Raw genomic sequence first — 23,128 nt, 5'->3', positions numbered from 1 at the left:
GTTTTGAGACTGCAGTAATATAGAATGGCACAAACAGCACATCACTAAAAAAGAAAAAAAGGAAAACAGCACTATATACCAAACAGCATGTCCCTTGAAATAGGTAGAAAAACTTTCCAAAGTTAGGGAGACGAATGTGTCTCATGAAACGGATGCAGCTGTACACAAATCCGTGGGTTCCTCCTTCACAGATGAATAGTAGGCAAACTGTAGAGATAAAAAGAGACAGTGCAATCCTTGATTCAAGATAGTATTTATTAGTGACAATCAAGGCACACTAGTAAATGAACACTTACTAGAAATCAAATAACAACAAGCCCTCAGTGATAACTTGGTCATGCAGGAGGTGATGTAAAACCCACGGTGCTGAGCGTCAATGTCTTGTACGGGACTATCAGAGAGTTCAAAGGGTTCAGTCCCATTCAAAAAATCCCGGCTTTTCGGCAAAGACAAAAGAGACTCCGCTGACGTCAGGGCACAACACTTCTTCTACGGATGCTCCAAAGGATCAAAAAGCTCAACGCGTTTCACTGGTTGAACACACCGGCTTTCTCAAGAGTAAGTGATCCTACAAATGCTTTGGTCTTTATTTAAAGACCCTCCTTAATTGACAATTGACCATTTACATACATAATCATGATTAATTTAAACAAACAACATTACAAATACATTAATTGAATACATAGTTTTAAAAGCTCATCATATATTAATACACTTCTTATATCAATACAAATTCTCAAAAAATAAATAAAAAATGAAGATATCAGTCAAACAATATCTACTATCATTTATAAATGAACAATTAATAAATATATTAAAAAGAACAATTAATAAAATATATTTAAAATAAAAAAATAAAAATATATATATATACACAATATATATATATATATTATATATATATTTTTTTTTTTTTTTTCCAAACCGATTTTTATTTTTCAAATAAATTTACAGAGTGGAAGTCGCAGCTTCCTTTGTGAATAAACTGAGTCGGTTAATTTTTACATTTAAATCACTACTATAGGTTATTTCACATTGGTTATTCATTTAAAAAGGTAGAGGGACGTAAAGGAGGAGAGAAAATAGAAAGAAAAAAGAAGAAAGGGGAAAGAGGGGATTGCCTGGAGACTAGACTTATAGCATTGCTTGAGATCGTATTGACCTAAGGATCCACTGTATGTTATTTTGTATACCCTGTGCTGAGGGGAAAATTGCAAAGAGTCAGTCCTATGTCGAGGTAGTCTTAAGTGTCACTGTAGGTGGCTGTATTTACTTTTTAAGGTATTGTTCCCAGAGTGAGGTCATTTCAGCGTAAACTTCCATTCTGGCATATTTAATATAATAATATTCCTCTAATTCAAGGAATTCAGAGACTCTGCTGGTCCAAAGTTTTAAGGAGGGAACTTCCTTATATATATATATATATTTTAAATGCACAAATTCAAACATATATACTTAATCGATTTCGAAAACATAAATAAATACATATAAATATATATAAACGACAATATCCAGTTTTATAAAAAGGCCTGAACATCCAAATCAATATTGAAACCCAAGGGGGAAAGGCTGCTAAGCATATATATCCATTCTGTTTCTTTTTTCCTCAATTGTAACAGTCTATTTGAAACTCCTGGGGGTATCCAATCTATAATCTGGATCTGAACACCATCTAGGTCACTACCATAAACTGTCTGGAAGTGAACTGGCACACTGTGCTTATCAAATTTTGTCCTAATATTGTATAAGTGTTTGCTAAATCTTTTACTTGTCCTTCTCTTTGTGCGACCAATATAGATTAAATTACATTTACAAGACAATAAATAAACTGAATACATAGTCTGACAATTAAATCTGTATTTTGTACTAAACTGTTCTGAACCATTATAATTAAAAAAAGCATCCCCCTTTCTAACAAAGGGGCACATGGGTCATTTTTGTTTATTACATTTAAAAGTACCTCTTGAAGCTGATAACCAATTGCACAGTCCCCCATTAGTTACGGTTTTACTATATTCACAAATGCGTAACTTACTGGGAGCTAAAAAGATTTTTATTTTTCCTAAAAAGTAATTATTGGTTTCTCACCTACTTCCTTACCCAAAATAGGGTCAGATTTTAAAATCCCCCAGTATTTATTAAGGATTTTAGAAATGATAGGTGCCCCCTCATTGTATTTGGTAATGAAACGGGTCTTACCAAAATTATTTTTATTAATATTACTAAGTTGATTCAGACATTTGTTTATGATTCTCATTATAGTTTAAAAGGTTCTCCCTGATACATTTTAGTGCTCTACCCTTAGCTTTATCTAATAGCTCACTGCTATAACATTTCCTTTTTAATTTCTGATCTAGAAATCTTGCTTCCTCATTAAAATCAGAAATATTGGTGCAGTTTCGCCTAATACGAAAGTATTGACTTGTGGGGATATTATCCTTCCAACTTTTTAAATGTGCACTATCTGCATCTACAAAGCTATTTCTATCTACAGGTTTCCTAAAATTTCGAACAATAACTTTATTACTATTATCATCCACAGAAAACTGGATATCTAAAAATTCAATATTTTTACTAGAGGTATTGCCACTAAATTTCAGATTAAAATCATTCTTATTGATATAGTCAGTGAACTCTGAGAGGGACTTATCCGTTCCCCTCCAGAGTACAATGACATTGTCAATATATCTGAAATATTTCAAAAGGTTCTTCTCAAACGGGCTATTGTTCCAAATGAAGCGCCTCTGAAAACAATCCATAAACAAATTTGCATATGAAGGGGCAAAGGTGGTCCCCATTGCCGTCCCTTTGAACTGCAAATAATATTTCTCCCCAAATTCAAAATAGTTATGGGATAATATGAACCAAATAGATTCCAAAATAAACTTCAAATGGATATCCGGAATATCATACCTATAAAAAAGCCTGTTCAACCGCTTTTAAACCCTGCTCATGGGAGATAACTGTATATAAAGAAGATACATCAAAAGTGGCCCACCTTAGATCTTCTCCCCAGTTCAGACCCTCGAAACGTCCAATGGCCTCTGCAGTATCTTTTAGGAAAGCCTTAGTTTTCATTACGAGAGGCTGTAAAAAATAATCCACATATTTTGAAAGTTTATAACATAATGACCCAATGCCAGAAATAATTGGTCGTCCCGGGGGGTCTAGATAAACTTTTGTGGATCTTGAAGAGATGATAGACGGTATCCCTAGGTCTTTAGCCTGTCTGAGAAGGGAATCCAGCTCTTTAGTAAACTTTTTAGTGGGATTGTAAGTCAAGCATTTATAGGTTTGTGAATCTCTCAAAATATTATATGCTTCACTGAGATACTCATCTCTGTTTTGGATGGCCAAACCTCCGCCTTTATCTGCCGCTCTTATCACCACCCTTTCATTATTTTTAAGTCTATTAAGAGCATCCCTCTCACTTCTATTAAGGTTGTCATATTTATTTAGATTACATTTAGACAGTTCTTTATCTAAATCCTGACATACCAATTTATTAAAAAGAGACAGCTGTTCCCCTTGCATGTGTACCGGATATAAACTGGATCGATCTTTAAAGGATGTATGTCGGACCTGTGGATCTTTCTCATAAATTGAAAATTCCATGAGGTTATCCATGGTCCCAGATAAATCCAAAGTATCAGTTGAATTAGTAGAGATAGGGTTATTTTCCATCTCTAAATCTTTAAGGGTACGTAAGGTAGCCATATCCTTACCTTCAATGTAATTGTTATTAGGTTTATCATATCCCTTATTATCCTTCAAATAGTATCTTTTCAGGGTAATTTTCCGAATATATTTTTGGATGTCCATATAAACTTCAATTTATTGGGTTTTGATTTGGGTGCAAAATTCAGACCTTTCCCCAATAATCTAATATCATTATTTGTCAGTTCCAAATAATAAATATTAATAATTTCTTTTTTGATTAATTCTAATTCATCCTCCTTCTGTTCCCCCCTCCTCCTCTTGTTCCTCATCTGTTTCTAAGGCCCTTTTTTGTGGTCTTTCTCTTTTATCCCAGTTTTTTGTTGTTGTTATTCCTTACCCCTCCCAATACACATTTCTGTCTCTGTAATGGTTTCCCTCACCATTGCCTAAAAAATGAGATGCAACAGGTGATTGCGGTTTTGCACCTAACCTGTGCCAAACTGACCCTTTTGAAGTGGAGGGTGTAGATGGATGACTCAATATCTCATATCTATTTCTATCAAGAGGAGGATTACTATTGTCATTACCTTTAAAATTCCTATACCCATTATTAGAATTGGTCTTAGATCTTATAAAATTACCTCTATAGTTAGGTGAATTCAAATGGGAAGGACGCCAAGGTAAATTGGTCTGATGGTTTTTAGTATGTGTCTCTGAATGTATACTTTTATTTTTATTAGTATTTTTAAAATTAGAATTACCATTAGTAAATATCTTTTTGTTTTTATTATGAAATTTGAGATCTCTATTGGGGGTCTCTATTTGTCTAATAGTCGTTTCCCCATACATACTACCCTCATTTTCCCTTTGGGGACCATCAATATAGCCCAATATAACCGTAACTAATGGTGGACTGTGCAATTGGTTATCAGCTTCAAGAGGTACTTTTAAATGTAATAAACAAAAATGCCCCATGTGCCCCTTTGTTAGAAAGGGGGATACTTTTTTTTTAATTATAATGGTTCAGAACAGTTTAGTACAAAATACAGATGTAATTGTCAGACTATGTATTCAGTTTATTTATTGTCTTGTAAATGTAATTTAATCTATATTGGTCGCACAAAGAGAAGGACAAGGAAAAGATTTAGCAAACACATACAGTATTAGGACAAAATTTGATAAGCACAGTGTGCCAGTTCACTTCCAGACGGGTCATGGTAGTGACCTAGATGGTCTTCAGATCCAGATTATAGATTGGATACCCCCAGGAGTTTCAAATAGACTGTTACAATTGAGGAAAAAAGAAACAGAATGGATATATAGGCTTAGGAGCCTTTTCTCCTTGGGTCTCAATATTGATTTGGATGTTCAGGCCTTTTTATAAAACTGGATATTGTTGTTTATGTATATTTATATGTCTTTATTTATGTTTTTGAAATCGATTAAGTATATATGTTTGAATTTGTGCATTTAAAATATAAAATATATATATATATATATATATTGTGTTTATATATATTTTTTTTCTTTTTAAATATATTTTATTAATTGTTCTTTTTAATATATTTATTAATTGTTCATTTATAAATGATAATAGATATTGTTTGACTGATATCTTCATTTTTTATTTATTTTTTGAGAATTTGTATTGATATAAGAAGTGTATTAATATATGATGAGCTTTTAAAACTATGTATTCAATTAATGTATTTGTAATGTTGTTTGTTTAACTTAATAATTATTATGTATGTAAATGGTCAATTGTCAATTAAGGGGGGTATTTAAATAAAGACCAACACATTTGTAGGATCACTTACTCTTGAGAAAGCCGGTGTGTTCAACCGGCGAAACGCGTTGAGCTTTTTGATCCTTTGGAGCATCCGTAGGAGAAGTGTTGTGCCCTGATATCAGCGGAGTCTCTTTTGTCTTTGCCGCAAAGCCGGGATTTTTTGAATGGGACTGAACCCTTTGAACTCTCTGATAGTCCTGTACAAGACATTGACGCCGAGCACCGTGGGTTTTACATCACTTCCTGCATGACCACGTTATCACTGAGGGCTTGTTGTTATTTGATTTCTAGTAAGTGTTCATTTACTAGTGTGCCTTGATTGTCACTAATAAATACTACCTTGAATTGAGGATAGCACATCACTAAAACTGACAAACTACTTACAATTTCAGATCCTCCATTGCAAATTGTTTGATTAACTCATTAAAGGAATAGTCTAGGACTCTAGGCAATATTACTCTTTCATGATTCAGATTTTAAGCAACTTTCTAATTTCCTCCTATTATATTTTTTCTTTGTTCTCTTACTATCTTTAATTGAATGTAAACTTAGGAGCCCATTTTTTGTAGCGATTGCTGATTGATGACTACATTTAGACACCAATCAGATAGTGCTACCCAGTTTCTGAACCAAAAATGGGCTGCTCCTATGCTTCCATTCTTGCTTTTTCAAATACATATAGCAAGAGAACAAAGAAAAAATTATAATACAAGTAAATTAGAAAGTTGCTTTAAATTGTATGCGCTGTCTGAATCATGAAAGTTTAATTTTGACTAGGCTATTCCTTTAAGATGAGCAAAAATATATTGACATGTCTAATAACTTTATTTAAATTTAATCAATTTGGTTTACAAAACAAATTGTTATATATGTTTCTCTGACTTTAAGAACAAAAGGGTGAACTTCATAGCTAAAAAAAAGGACAAATGTCATGCTTATGATTTCATTTTAATATTCAGATGCTGGGATCTATCCACATCTTCTTAATATTCTGCTTTGCGCTCCACTGAGTCTTTATTCATCACTTAGTACAGATATTGAATCAGGATGTAAAATTTAGGTACAAGATTATGACTGAAAGTTGAATTATACACGTTGACAACTCTACATTGGAAGGCGTTTATTTCAATATGTCTTACATGCTAAGAGAACTCAAATACTGTATAGGTGTTTAAAATGGAATGGAAATAAAACTATTTATTAATGTTTTTTTGCTCCATTATGAATATAAATAATTTGTTGAATACATTAGTATTTTTTGTAAAAAATATCAGTGATTATTGTTGTGAAAAACTCTAGTAAAAAAAATAAAAAATATTAGCTTGAAAAAAGCATGCAGTCCTAATTCACAGTGGGTAATCTTAATTCTTAATAAATTAAATAGAAGTTTCGTATTACTTCATAAAAAGGAACTAAATATTCTCTATATTCAAAGATTAAAATATAATTTAAACAAACATTATGTCTTGAAGAAAAAAAATTACTTATTTGAAATTTCTTGTTATAATATTAATAACACTTATGGTCAACTGGGAGCCATCTATCCTAGTTTTTGTGGCCCCAAAATAAATCAGAGCTAAAAATGTTTGCATTTTTTTTATGTATTATTTGAAAATGCAAGCGGGAAAGCATAAATCAATTATTAGGACCAACATTAACTTAATTAACACGCTATCAAATTAAAACTCCAAGGTTAATTGTTATCAATAATGCTGATACAAATCTAGATCTTTGCTTTGTTAAATAAACATGCTATAGCTTTGTCTGCAGTCCGTCAAGAGATTGCTAAATCAATTGAAAGTCATGTAGCATATCTTTAAACAGTAGACTAGAAAATGTCTAATGTATATCTAACATCTATTAGTAAAAAAGAAAGATATTTTACCTCAAAATTTCTGCAGCTCACCAGAGTACATTTTCTGTAAACAGTTATAGTTCAGATACTCTTTTTACTGTTATCGAAATAGTGACAATACAAACAGCCAATCAGCATTATTGGTGCTGAGTTCACGTATTACTGTGATCTTATGAAATCTTGTTTTATCTCAGTAATCTTCTTTAAAGAGACAATCTAGGCCAAAATAAACTTTCATGATTCAGATAGGGCATGCCATTTTAAACAATTTTCCAATTTACTTTTATCACCAATTTTGCTTTGTTCTCTTGCTATTCTAAGTTGAAAGCTTAAAGGGGCACTCAATCAAAATTAAACTTTCATTATTCAGATAGAGCAGCCATTTTAAACAACTTTCCAATTTACTTCCATTAACTAAATGTGCACAGTCTTTTTATATTTAAACTTTTTGAGTCACCAGCTCCTACTGATCATGTGCAAGAATAAGTGTGTATGCATTTGTGATTGGCTGATGGCTGTCACATGGTACAGGGGGAGTGGAAAAAGACATAACTTTTAAAATTGTCAGAAAAAAAATCTACTACTCATTTGAAGTTCAGACTAAGTGCTATTGCATTGTCTAGTTATATTGCATTTGTTGATTATGCAAATCTATTGTGTTGACTGGTCCTTTAACCTAGGAGGTTCATATGCTAATTTCTTAGACCTTGAAGGCTATCTCTTTTAAGAATGCATTTTAACAGTTTTTCACCACTAGAGGGTGTTAGTTCATGCGTTTCATATAGATAACACTGAGCTTGTGCGCGTGAAGTTACCTGGGAGCAGGCACTGATTGGCTAAACTGCAAGTCTGTCGAAAGAACCGAAATAAAGGGGCAGTTTGCAGAGGCTTAGATACAAGATAATCAGAGGTTAAAAATATATTAATATAACTGTGTTGGTTATGCAAAACTGGGGAATGGGTAATAAAGGGATTATCTATCTTTTAAAACAATAAAAATTCTGGTGTAGACTGTCCCTTTAAGCTGGGGATAAAAATAAAGTGACTGCCTGCACATGCCAGTTTCTTGCTCCCTTGCAAGTACTAGGACTAGTATCTGTGGTTAACTCCTTCAGGGCCAATGGCGTTTATAAAGTCATTAAAGGGACAGTATACACCAATATTCATTTAACTACTATAGAGAATAATATGCACAGATACTGATCTAAAAATCCAGTATAAAACCGTTTAAAAACAACTTAATTAGAAGGTCTCAATTTAGCTCTGTTGAAAATGTTAGCTGGAACACCCACTGAAATTGGTACTATAGCAAAAAGAGCAGATACTCTTTCCCTCCCCCTTCTTCTGCATATGAAAAGACTCTTTACACAAACAGGAGCAAGCTGGAGTAGGTATGCATCAGTATTCTTCTAAAGCTTTGGGGCTTGGTTAGGAGTCTGAAAATCAGTGCAAAGTTATTTAAAAATAAGCAAAACTATACATTTTTTGTAAAAAAAATGGATCATCTACAAAACATTTATGCAAAGAAAAATCTAGTGTATAATGTCACTTTAAGTACTTTGCCCAAAGGATATTATGATGTTTATAAATGCCCAAGCCATTTCTCAACTGTCAGTGCAGCTGTTTCTAATAATAAGAATACAAATTTAATAAAATCTGTCAGTACCTGGCTACACTGGAAAGGATTGTGAAAGTCTATAATGTAAGAAAAGTCCCTCCAAGGTATTTGTCTTCCCTTATGTATCTTGCAGAGCCCAAAAAAGATATATTTGTTCTCTCACAATGCTTCATATGACTGAAAACATATAGGGGAAGATTATGAGTGCAGCACTATTTATCGCTGCCGATCACGCATTAACACCACTAGAAATAAGCTTTATTGCAAGTGAAAAATAAAAAGTTTTTGCACAAGCGCTAACCCAACGTGTGCAAAAAGCGTAGCTTCTAATATCGTGACCACGTTAATGTATTCCCCATAGACTTCAAGGAAGTGGAAAATGTTGAAAACATCAAACAAGTCGCACATTTTCTCAAGTGCGATAACCCAACATGAAATATTAATATTTCACATTCCAATGTTCTTCACATAGCAGAATATGTTTGTTTTATTCATAAATACATATTTCTACACATAACGGATGTTTTTTTGGTAAAATATATATCTATACATACATATATATATATATATATAAATATATATATATATATATATATATATATATATATATATATACACATACAGTAGATGACTATATATGGGTATAGATATATACAGATATATATATATACTCCTGGAAAAACGGATGCACTCTCAGGTCTTTTTAGTGAAGAAAAAAATCTTTAATGTAACGTTTTCAGGGACTTCTTCCCCGTCATCAGCATATATATATATATATATATATATATATATATAAATATCAATTTATTTATAAATCCTTGGAACATATCCCCCTATGTGAAGGACATTGTGGAATATCTACATTAAATACATAAACACTTTATTAATTTTTTTGTATAAATATCATTTTTCATGTTTTCAGCTACTTGACTGCAAATGGCTTCAATGCACACACACACACACACACACATATATATATATATATATATATATATATATATATATATATATATATATATATATATATATATACAGTATATATATATATATATATATATATATATATACAGTATATATATATATATATATATATATATATATATATATATATATATATATATAAAAAGACATGTGTATGTATGTATTTCTATGGTAAAGCCCTTTGCAGTCTTATTTTGTTCTCTAACACCTGGGACCTCAAGCCCTTATAATTTTTTTATGCCATATTTTTCATTGTAAATATATAGGTATATGCTTATATAAATATATATTTATTTCCTATGGCATGGAGAGTCCACAAAACATTCTAATTACTAGTGGGATATTCACTCCTGTCCAACAGGAGGAGGCAAAGAGCACCCCAGCAGAGCTGTTAAGTATCACTTCCCTTACCCATAATCCCCAGTCATTCTCTTTGCCTTGATCACGGGAGGATGGCAAAGATAGTTTCTGAAGATTTTAATCTTTTTAATGGGTACTTTTCCCTGCAAGCAAGGATTGGGGCTATGCTGTGTCCATGTCAATCTCTTTAGTAAGAGTAATTGTGGCTATTAGCAGTTAGAAGACGGCGAGGTGGTATTTGCTTAAACTTCTAAAATTATTGCTACCCCTATTATAGAAAGTCAGTGTTGGTTACTCTGTTCTTTCTTTTCTATAGGCCTCTGGTAGATATGGTGAAGCTGCCACAACTCAGAAAACAGCTCCTGCCTGACAGAGCAGGATCCACAGGTAAGTGCTTTCCCTTCTAGGTTTGAAAGTACTGGCACTATACGTGTTAAATCCGTGTGGAAAGTATTTGAATCTGTTTTAGGGGCACTGCTTTTATGTGAAAAGTGGCATCATTTTTTATTGGGGCTCATAAATGGGAGAGTGTATGAAGTGTTTGACAGGTGTTTGTTTTACTTCTTACTTGTTGCAATTGCTTTTCAGTGCAGTTTATTGGCCCAATCACTTTTGCTGTGCTGCTGTTGGTTTTCACGCCGTATTTGTTTGGCGCATTTTTTCAACTTCTCTGTTCAGTTCGGAGTTTGCTGTGGCGAGTGTGGAGGCTGCATTTTCTTCTTTCTACAATGGCAAGTGGATTTGGGCTGTTCCAGTAGCAAGGAGGTGTTCTTTGCTACCGGGTGTGTCCTGTTTTCTGTGCTAGTGGGATAGCAACTTCTGGAGTGGTAATACCTCAGCAGAGCTGAGGTTTTTAACTGCTTATTTATGTCTTATTGCTTCATATAAATAAACTAAATTTGGCATTTCATTTTTTTTGTTAATTGTTAGGGACTGATACCCAATTATGGACCATATTACTGAAGTTGATTCATTTGAAAAATTCGTATTGTGTTTGGAGGCTAAGATAATTCCTCCTGTACAGTTTTGCTCTTCATGTCTAAATAAAACTTTAAAGTTTAAAGATGAGATGTCTCTCTCTGAGCCTCCTGTCTCTCAGGATAGTGTTATCCTAGCTACGCCTCAGCTTTCCGCTCAAGCTTCCCAAGCTTTACATGCAGTGACCTGTGGTTCCTCTCAACCTCCTGGGGGTGTTTTTTTACCTGGGGATTTCTCTGCGCAGATTTCTTCTGCTGTTTCTGCAGCTTTATCAGCTTTTCCAAAGGTTTCTGGTAAGCGTAAGAGGAAATCTAAACATATTGATGTTAGTAAGGCTGACTCTGCTAAAGCTGCGTTAGTCAGTTTACCTCCATTATCTGATGAAGATGATTCTTCAGTGGCTTCTGAGGGGACATTTTCAGATTCTGATACTGTAGTGATGAATTCTGCAAATTCAAAGAAGATTAATTCCAGATTTAAGTTAAAACACCTTCAAGTTCTTTTGAAGGAGGTTCTTGCTACTTTGGAAAAATCTGAATCTGTTGCAGAGAATCTAAAGAGGTCTAGTAAGCTTAATAGGGTATATGATGTACCCTCATCTGTGGAAGTATTTCCAGTTCCAGACCGCATGGCAGATATTATAATTCAGGAATGGGATAAACCAGGGATTCCCTTTTCCCCATCCCCTGCTTTTAAGAAGATGTTTCCTGTTGCTGACTCTATTCCTGACTCGTGGCGCACGGGGCCCAAGGTAGAGGGAGTTATCTCTATTCTGGCTAAGAGAACTACTATTCCTATTGAAGATAGTTGTTCTTTCAAGGATCCCATGGATAAGAAGCTTGAAGCTTTTTTGAAGAAGATGTACATTCATCAGGGATTACTGTGGCAACCTGTTGCTAGTATTGCTTCAGTTGCAGGGGGGCAGCATCTTATTGGTGCAATGATTTATCTAATCTTATCCTAGAAGAGACTACTATAGAGGAGATCCAAGACAGGACCAAGGCTCTCAAGCTAGCCAATACCTTTATTTGTGATGCCAACATGCAAATTCTTAGGTTGGGTGCTAATATTTCTGGTTTTACTGTTTTAGCTTGCAGAACTCTCTGGTTAAAATCTTGGTCTGCAGATGTTACATCCAAGTCAGTGCTTTTATCTCTGCCTTATAAGGGTAAAACTTTGTTTGGACCAGGTCTAGCAGAAATTATTTCTGATATTACAGGTGGAAAGGGTTCTTTCCTACCTCAGGATAAAAAGAATAGACCTAAGGGTCCTTAGAATTCACATTTTTGTTCCTTTCGTAACTTTAAGGGACAGAAGTCTTCCTCTTCCAAGTCGGATCAATCCAAGTCTTCTTGGAGGTCCAGTCAGCTTTGGAATAGGGGGAAGCAAGCTAAGAAGTCTTCCGTTGATTCTAAATCAACATGAAGGGGCCGCCCCCAATCCTGTAGTGGATCAAGTGGGGGGCAGGCTTTCTTTTTTTTCAGCAGGCTTGGATATGAGATGTTCCAGATCCTTGGGCCATAGATATAGTATCCCATGGTTGCAGAATAGGACTCAAATCTTGTCCTCCCAGGGGCAGGTTCAACCTGTCAAGGTTCTCTGCGAACCAGATAAAGAGAGAGGCCTTCTTAAACTGCATAAAGGACCTATCATCCCTGGGAGTGATTGATCCAGTTCCTCTAGAGGAACAGGGTCTAGGATTCTATTCAAATCTATTTGTAGTTCCCAAGAAGGAGGGCACTTTTCATCCCATTCTGGACCTAAAGTGTCTCAATCAATTCCTCAGGGTTCCATTCTTCAATATGGAGACCATCCGTTCTATTCTTCCTTTGGTCCAAAAGGGTCAGTTCATGACAACCATAGATCTGAAGTATCTTCATGTTCCTATTCACAGGGATCATTACCAGTATCTAAGGTTTGCCTTCCAGGACAAACATTTCCAGTTTGTTGCCCTTTCTTCTGGCCTTGCTACAGTTTCCAGAATTTTTACAAAGGTTCTGGGGGCTCTTCTGGCAGTGGTGAGGTCCCAGGGTATTGCTGTGGTGCCTTATCTAGACGACATTCTAGTTCAAGTGCCATCTTTTCATCTAGCAAGATCTCATAACGAGATGTTGTCTATTCTACGTTCCCATGGGTGGAAAGTGAATCTGGGAAAGAGTTCCCTTGTTCCAGATACAAGGGTTTGTTTCTTGCGAACAATCATATATTCCCTGTCCATGAAGATTTTTCTGACGGACGTCAGGAAATCCAAGCTTCATGTTTCTTGCCTGTCTCTCCAGTCTGTTATTCGTCCATCTGTGGCTCAATGCATGGAGGTGGTTGGACTGATGGTTGCCTCCATGGACATCATTTCTTTTGCTCGGTTCCATCTGAGACCTCTGCAGCTATGGCATGCCCAGTCAATGGAACAGGGACCACTCAGATCTCTCGCAGAAGATAAATTTGGATTTCCCAACAAGAGTCTCACTCTCATGGTGGGTTTCACAGGACCATCTGTCTCGGGGCACATGCTTCCTGAGGCCTTCCTGGGTGATTGTGACCACGGACGCCAGCCTGTCAGGCTGGGGAGCAGTTTGGGGTTTCTTAAAGACACAGGGTCTGTGGACTCCAGAGGAGTCATCTCTGCCAATAAACATCTTGGAGTTGAAAGCAGTTTTCTATGCTTTAATAGCTTGGCCTCAACTAGCTTTGGTCTGATTTATCAGATTTCATTCGGACAACATCACCTTGGTGGTCTACATCAATCACCAGGGAGGAACTCAGAGTTCCTTGGCAATGAAGGAGGTGTCTCGCATTCCCCAGTGGGCGGAGTCTCACGATTGCCATCTCTCTGCCATTCACATACCAGGGGTGGACAACTGGGAGGCGGATTTTCTAAGCAGGCACACTTTTCATCCCGGAGAGTGGGCTCTCTCCACCCAGAGGTTTTTACAATGATAACTCTCAGGTGAGGGTTCCGGAGTTGGATCTGATGGCGTCTCGTCAAAATACCAAGCTTCCAAAGTATGGTTCAAGATCAAGAGAGCCTCAAGCCATTCTGGTATATGCTCTAGTGGTTCCTTGGAGCTCCAATCTAGCATACCTGTTTCCTCCATTTGTGTTGCTTCCACAAGTAATTGCTCGGATCAAACAGGAGAGAGCTTCTGTGATTCTAATAGCTCCTGCATGGCCTCGCAGGATCTGGTTCGCAGATCTGGTTACAATATTATCTCTTCTGTTGATCCTCCTTGGAGTCTTAACCTTGGTTTTAGAGTTTTGCAGCAGGCTCCGTTTGAGCGATGCATTCTGTTAGTATTAAATTACTATCTTGGAAGGTTTTGTTTCTTCTTGCTATTTCTTCTGCTCGCAGAGTTCCTGAACTTTCGGCACTGCAGTGTGATTCCCCTTACCTTATGTTTTATGCTGATAAGGTGGTCTTTCATACTAAGCTGGGATTTCTCCCTAAGGTAGTGTCGGATCGCAATATTAATCAGGAAATTGTTGTTTCTTCTTCCAAGAAGGAACGTCTTTTGCATAACTTATGTTATGCCCGGAAATAAATAAATTTATCAGGTAAGCATACATTTTGTTTTATGTGTCAATATATGTATATACACATATTAATACATACATATACAGTACATGTATATAATCATATACATATATATTTAACATTTGCTGCCCATCACTGCGCTAGGTTCTCATGCAATGTCTCTAAAGCGACATTTTGCGCTATACCATATGAGTTACCCCATTGCATCATTTTAAAACATGATATACATAACTGCAGATCAATACCTTAAAATGATCAAAACTAATATAAATATATATACATGTTGGATCTGTTTTTCTGAAGATAGCCACAGGTTTTTGTGGAATGTGAAAATGTAAACTTTATATATATATTTGCAATTTTGCAATGATTTCTTATTTCTGTAAATAAAAAGCTTTTTAATGGCGGAAAAATATATAGTTTTCATAGGTAAAACAAAAATACAAGGCCCCTTTTTCTGTTCAAACTGAGTGATAGCAAAAAAAAATTAAAGCTCCTCATTATTTTGGCACATTTTACTCTGAAATCTCTGGTAGTGAAGGGGTTAAAGTCCTTTTACAGAGGGATGTGGCTAACTTAGCTGCATAATTTCAAGTGATTCAGCATTTGGGTAAAGTGTCACTTGAAGGTATTTGATGGCTCTTTATTATGATAAAAGTTGTTAATAGTTTATTATGATAAAATGTGTTAATATTATTAAGTAGATTGTGGTAGCCGTATTAGTCCAGTGGTTAAATATCAAAATAACAAGAGTATTGCAATATGCAGTGATACCTTTTTCACTGGACTAACATTACATAATAAAAAACAACCTTTACAGAGTATCCTCTCTTCCTCAGGTCTGAAGCAATAAATAAAATAGAATAGAATTGTTCTAAGATATATTAGGAGGAAAGATGTGGGAGATCAGTGAGAGAAGTTACAGGGTGTCATAAAAAAACAGAAGATCAGTGTGACGTGAAAAGTGCATGGGGGGTGTTTGAGAATGGCAGGAAAATTGCATGCTGAGATATACTGTTTGTACATAACATATTCACATATCAGGCTGAAGTCTGGCTGTGAAAGCTTGTGTACAAAGGACACCTTTACACTGCCAACTCCTATATGAAGGGCTCAAACAACAAACCAAGTATTAAATAGACAAGTTAACCAAAATGGTTGATATACAAACTGCTAATCTGTACAAGTGTAAACCAATAAAAATGTGAGTATTAAAGACACCGTCTGCCGGGAGTGATACTTTAAAAATAAATTTATTAACAGGTATAAAACAATACCAAAAGTAAAAACAACTCCTGCTAGGTGTATAAAATCTCCACAGTGAGATAGACAAATGCAACGTGTTTCTTGGAAAATATGCCTGATGAAACGGGTTCTCCCGAGAAACGCGTTGCATTTGTCTATCTCACTGTGAAGATTTTATACACCTAGCAGGAGTTGTTTTTACTTTTGGTATTATTTTATACCTTTTAATACATTTATTTTAAAAGTATCACTCCCAGCAGACAGTGTGTTTAATACTCCCATAAGCTAACAAAGGGCACTATTGCCCTATCCTCCATAACCGTTTATAGTTGATCTGTGGTTCCAGTGTTCCTGCTTCCGTGCATCCTGGTTGTCAGAAAATTCTATCTGAGTCCAGCCAGATGGTTTGCTGCTAAAAACCAGCCTGCTTCTACTGGCATAAGAGAGTGCCTTTTCACTTGTGAGTACCCTGTATCTCCTTGTAATCAGATTATCATTGTCAAGATTGATCTACACATGTGGCGCCTCTTTCTCTATTGTTATTTTACATATTCACATATAATGCACAGGCAGTCACTGATGTCAACATGTGCATATGTGTACAAGCCAATGACAGATGTTTGGGGACTTACTTTATAAAGTTCTGGTAATGTGACAAAAAGCTGGAATTTATTACATTTAGTCCTGTGTTTGTGTTGAAATGCGTCACCATTTTTATTTAAAATGTTTTCCGTTAACTAGATGGCTAACTAGATGGCTAACTAGATGTGTTCAGCTAGCTACCAATAGTGCAATGCTGTTCCTTCAGCAAAGGATAACAAGAGAATGAAGCATATTTGATAATAAAAGTAAATTTGAAAGTTGTTTAAAATTGTATATTCTGTCCAAATCATGAATTACATTTTTGGGTTTTCCTGTTCCGGCAACGATTTACTATACTCAGATTTATTACATTTCGTACAGATACACATGTCTAATTACCAAGATGAGAAGTGCTTTTTTGATAGTTTACTGATGTCTGATTTCTGCTCATTGTTGTTGAGGGCCACAGAAAACCCCTTGGAGGGCCATAATTTGAACAGCCCTATAAGAACCTATCCTAGTGCTTGTTTATATTTACTTAGGCATTTAAGGAATATGAAATAGTAATTATGGGTGCAGACAAGGGAGGTTCGGTTGTTGTACTGAATAGAGAACAATATATAGGTGAGGCCCACCGTCAGCTAGGCGATCCTATTAACTACGAAAGGTTACACACAGACCCTACCTCCAAATACAAAAGAGAGTTGTCTCATCTTCTTGATGAAGGCTTAGACAAAGGCTTTTTTGATAGAGAAACTTTTGAATATCTATTGGTGTCGCACCCTGTGGTTCCCATCTTTCACCACTTACTGAAGGTGCACAAATCATTAATTGATGTCAAGGGACGCCCCATAGTGAGTGGCATTCAGTTCCTGTTTTAGCACCTTTCAGAGTTGTTAGATGGGATCCTGAATCAATTTGTATTAAATCTCCACAGCTATCTAATGGATACCAAACATGTCCCCTATGCTATAGCAAAGGGACAATATATGAGATTGAAACGAAATTGCACATCTGATGAAACATATGTAAAAGAGTCCCTGGATTTAAGAAATCTCATGCTACAGAGAGGTTATCCCCCACATGTAATTTCTAGAGCGGAGAAAGAAACCAAAAGGCTTAATAGAAAGCATCTTTTAGCTGACAGGATGAAACACACTGAAAAACATGATGGAGTTACATTTGTCACCACATATAGTGAACAGTACCCAGCTATATGTAACATTTTCAAATGTTAGCCGCTGATGACTCCCATCTTGTGGAACTCTCTGCCTCGCTCCACAAGACTCTCTTCTAGTTTTAAAAGCTTCAAGTGCTCCCTAAAGATTCTACTGTTCAGGGATGCATACAACCTACGCTAACCTTTCTTTATACCAGTTCCTCTCCTCCATTGCTATCCCCCGAACCCCCTTAGCATGTAAGCCTAAGAGTCCAGCTGTTTGTTGATCACCTTCTCAAGAGCTGACTACAACAGTGCAACTCTTGGCAGGGCCCTCTACCCATTTGATCCCTATAACTGTTTTTTTGTACTCCGCCTTTGTCAATAGCGCTGCAGAATCTGTTGGCGCTATACAAATAACCGATAATAATAATAATAATAATGATGGTTTCAATAAATGTGTCAGTAAAGGGGTTAGATGTTCATACAGGAAAACTAAAACCCTAGGAAACCTCCTTTCACCCTCACAGCTACCTAACACCAACCGAGCTGTGGGATCTTTGCTTTTTCATAGAGGCATGTTTAGATGTGGCAGTAACAGTTCCCAATTCTGTCTTGAATCAATTGCACTTCCACTTTTGTAATTTATTTGTTAACCTGCACTTAGTGTAAACTTCAATATGTAGGGTAGATCTAGAATATGCAAACATGTATCTACTATTAGTGTTGGTAGGTCAAAGACTGTTTTTGTTCATCACTTTGTTCAGATTCATGAAGGATCAGATCGTACTCTGAGATGTCAAGCAATAGAGAGAGTATTACCCCCGAAACGAGGTGGTGACAGAACTAAACTTTTACAAAAAAGAGAAATGTTCTGGATATTTACTCTCCAGACTAGAGCTCCTCTGGGCTTCAACTCGGAGTATGATCTGATTAATTATTGGGAGTGATACTCTTATACATTCTGATCCTCTATGCATATGTATGTATGTATATACTCTAAAGCTTATGTACTATATATTTATTTTCGGCAATTTATTATTTCTTAGATGATTCCCTCTTAAACACTCACACTGTGTGTTTAGGCAGTATTCTCTAGCATTTTATACACGTTTGCATTTATGCATTTTTAAGTATCTACATGCATATGTATGCATATATATTTGTGTACTAATATCTACTTTCATTCTTCATTTATTAGCGCCATTATTATTGCAATTTGATTGTATTTATTTGAATACCTTTGTATGCATATTTATCCTCCACAACATTATGTCCTATGTGTAGAAATGTACTAGCTTTATATAAGGGCATTTGTGATATATATATATATATATATATATATATATATATATATATATATATATATATATAAATCCCCTCCTTTTTGGTAGGTATTGCAAGGGTTAACATACGTACTAGCTTTATATAAGGGCATTTGTGATATATATATATATATATATATATATATATATATATATATATAAATCCCCTCCTTTTTGGTAGGTATTGCAAGGGTTAACATAATATTAATTATTGAACACTCCCCCTGTTTGTTTTTAACCTATTAAACATCAGGGCTTTCCCTTTTTAAAGACTGTAGGTTACTTATAGCTGTTAGCTATGATTAAGGCTTGTTAAGCCGAAACATGTTAGCTGTTATCTAGGGACTGCTGTCCTACCTTGATTTTTGGAAGTCTGCCTTTCCTTTTAAATTTTGTAAACTCAATAAATGGAACTTTTCGCTTTGGATATGAAATAGTAATCCTTTATTAAAAATATCTGTTAAAGTAAACATAAAAAGAAATAGATTGTGTTAAAAACAGGAAATAAGTTATTTCTAACTTACTTAATTTCTTGCAAAATGAGCTCTTAGTCATTCTCAGTGTAGTTCCTCCCTACAGCTTAACATGAAGGTAAACTTCCATGAATCAGTGCCCTGTTTTTAAAAATACTATTAAAAACAGGGGCACTTTCATTCATGAAAGTTTACATTGAACCGTATTTTGAAAAATACTTTCCTTTATCTTCTGCAAAGCCGGATCGCCGATCCCCCGCCCGCAGGTCCTCTGTACATAAGTCACGAATGACGAAAACCGGCTTCCTCCAATCATGGCTTCCCCCAGCATCCATCTCATGAGGCTATGCTGTGATTGGTGGAAGCCGGTTTCGTCATTGCTGTGTAAGTACAGCAGGAAGAAGCGGGAGAGGGATCGCAGATCCAGCTTTGCAGAAGATAAAGGTAAATATTTTTCAAAATGGGGTGCAATGTAAACTTTCATGAATGAAAGTGCCCCTGTTTTTAATAGTATTTTTAAAAACAGGGCACTAATTCATGAAAATGTACATTCACTTTAATAAGTGAGCAGACATGCTGAGAAAGTAGGCTACATTCTGTCTCTGCTGAGTAAGCATGGGCAGAATCCTGTCTCTATAGCTTTTATTAAATAATAAACCAGCTCATGTTACTTTACAAGATTTATTACATCAATCTAGATATGGCTTTATGTAGAGACCCAAGGTCTCTAGTGGGGCTGTGACAGGAAGTAATAGATACTGCACACATAAAGCTAAAAAATAAATAAATTGGTAACATCCTTTTAAAATTATGAATAATACATATTGCAATGATTTCTATTAAATATAATACACAACTTTGTGCTTTCTTTATTACAACAATCAGACTGTTTAATATCCCTTTAAGCTAAATGCGTGCATTGCAGTAAGGTAGATATCTTGCTTCGGAGCACAAAATATATGGATGTAGATAATTTATTTTGTCCCACAACTGACAGCTGGGATAGCACCTCTCAAATACTCAAATAGCCAGCACGGTAATTGACTCCAATACTGGACCTAAAGCTAAAGTATGCATTGAGTGGAGGAATAGTAAGTGATGTTTGGTGAGATAAAATAAATGAATGTTCTTATGTGGAAAAAATGGTTATACTGTTAAAGGGATACTAAACCCAAATTTTTTTCTTGATGATTCATATAGAGCAGGCAATTTCAAGCAACTAATTTATTCCCACTATTAATGTTTCTTCATTCTCTTTCTATCTTTATTTAAACAGCAGTAATTTAAAGCTTAGGAGCCAGCCCATTTTTGGTTCGGAGCGCTGGATAGCGCTTGCTTATTGGTGGCTACATTTAGCAAACCAATAAGCAAGCATAACCCAGGTTCTCAAACAAAAATTGTCCGGCTCTCAAGCTTTACATTTCTGCTTTTTAAATAAAGATAGCAAGAGAACGAAAACATTTTTATAATAGGAGTAAATTAGGAAGTTGCTTAAAATTGCATGCTCTATCTGAATCATGAAAGAAAAAAAATTGGGTTTAGTGTCCCTTTAAGAAAAGGATGGTGACAGCTTGCTTGAGAAGCATTTGAGGACCTCACGTTACTCTAGGGCCATATATTGCTCAACAGTACTCTAGTGTGTTTTATGAGGATATCCATTTTAAAATTAAGAATTAATGATGTTTTATATATAATACTCTGCTTAAAATTATATTCTAAAAACTGTATTTCATGTGCTTTTTTTTTAACAGAATGCCAAACCATACATTGGTACCTTATCATTATTATGAGCCCATGGGAACAGATGAATGCACAATGTATATTTCACATGAACGAGCAAAAAAGGGAAGCCATCACCGTTTTATTACAGAGAAACGAGTGTTTGCTAACTGGGCACGGACCTTTAATATTCTATTTTTTCAACCAGACTGGAAACCAGAATCACATTCTGGAAAGAATCCGACTGTAAAACCAATGTTCTGAAGAAGCGAAACGTCAAAAGGCAATCAGAATCAAGCACTTTGCAGAAGTGAATGTCAAGTCTCATGCCGCAACCAAACAATCTTAGAAAAAATAAATAAAAAAAATAATAATAAAGCTAAATTTAAAAATAAGCACTGATCTTTTGCAGGGAGACAGTATGGGACAATCTGCAGTATAGAATTGTTTGTTGATTTAATCTTCACAACGTGTGTGTGTGTTTGTGTGTGTGGTAATTTGTGTGTGCGTGTGTGAGGCAGTTTGTGTGTTTGTGTCTGTGGGAGTGTGTGTGTGCGCTTTTGGGAGTGTGTATGTGTGCTTGTCTGTGTGGGAGTGTATGTGTTTTTGTGTGTGGAAGTGTGTGCGTGTCTTAGTGTGAGGGGTAGTGTGTGTGTGTTTGTATGTTAGTGTGTGGGGGAGTGTGTGTGTGTTTGTGTGTTAGTGTGTGGGGGAGTGTGTGTGTGTTTGTGTGTTAGTGTGTGGGGGAGTGTGTGTGGTTGTGGGTGGGTGGGTGGGTGTGTGTGTAAATAAAAAGGGAAAAAAACAGCCTACTTTGTTGCACTTAAATAAAATGGAGGCTGTTTTTCTTGTGTGAATAAATGCAGATATAGTATGTTTTTATAAGGATGCATTTCTTAAATATTTGAACACTTTCCACATGAGATTAACTGCTCTTATATTTCAGTATACAATGGATGTTTTATTGGCTGTATGTATTGTATTTAAAATACAGATTCTTTTTCTTAATTTTTATCAGTTCTTGTTTTTTGTGTATCATTTTATTAATGATTACACCAGGTATGGTGAACTTTCAGTCCGATAACTAGAAAAAAAGAGTTTAGTTCAGCACTCCAGCATTATGCAAGTCAGCTGCAGTTCAAATGTGTAAACTTGTAAAGATTGAGGGTGCTCACACCTTCATCATCCCTCTCATAGATCCACAATCAATGGTTTGTAAAAGACGAAGAGAAGGTAGCACTCCGTATAAAAAACCTTTATTAAAGCTACAGCAACATTTCAGAGCGCCTGCCCCTTTCTCAAGCTAACAAGCAATAAAACACTCTTTAAATTAATCTATAAAAACATAGTAGGTAACCAATCATCAGGCCTCATAATATTGTTGCCTATTCCAAAGTACCAATTTTTAACCCTTGACTGCCTGAATCAAATTGAATCACCCACTAAAAACAATCATAAGGAAAAACAGTTTATTTAAAAGGGCCATGATCTTTGGACAGTATGTAACCACCTAAATTTTATTCCAAAGTATACATAATAGGTTAAATGAAAGTCTGATAACCTCATGCAGCCCTCTGCACTACTTTCTGTGCCTCCCCTCCCTGGAAAAAGCAGAAATAAAAAAATGTTTCAATGTTTTTGTGACCCCAGGAAAAAGTGGAACTAAAAATGTGTATTTTGGTTTTGCCACTACTCCAAAAAAAGCCCTCAGGAGGGGAGAGCACCAGATAGAGTGTATACTGCACTAAATTATGAGTTGCAGAAAGCAGGCACCAAGAAAAAGAGTGGTGACCCCTTACTAAATATATGATAGAATATAGAAATTGAATTTATTACAATTGGTAGGATATTA

General features: G+C 35.4%; 1 protein-coding gene across 1 annotated transcript in view; it reads left to right on the top strand.

Annotated features, from left to right (window-relative positions):
* Window positions 1-21,660, top strand: part of ST6GALNAC5 (ST6 N-acetylgalactosaminide alpha-2,6-sialyltransferase 5) — a 329,013-nt gene extending 307,353 nt beyond the window's left edge. The window contains exon 5 of the mRNA XM_053693339.1: window positions 21,309-21,660. Within this exon, the coding sequence (XP_053549314.1) occupies window positions 21,309-21,540 (232 nt within the window). The 3' untranslated portion in view covers window positions 21,541-21,660. The remainder of the gene's footprint in view (window positions 1-21,308) is intronic.
* Window positions 21,661-23,128: the final 1,468 nt, after the last annotated feature.

The sequence above is a fragment of the Bombina bombina genome, chromosome 10 (genome assembly GCF_027579735.1).
Source record: "Bombina bombina isolate aBomBom1 chromosome 10, aBomBom1.pri, whole genome shotgun sequence".
NCBI classification, from domain to species: Eukaryota; Metazoa; Chordata; class Amphibia; order Anura; family Bombinatoridae; genus Bombina; species Bombina bombina.
Note: the sequence above shows the minus strand (reverse complement) of the source record. Positions and strands in the feature narration are given on the sequence as shown.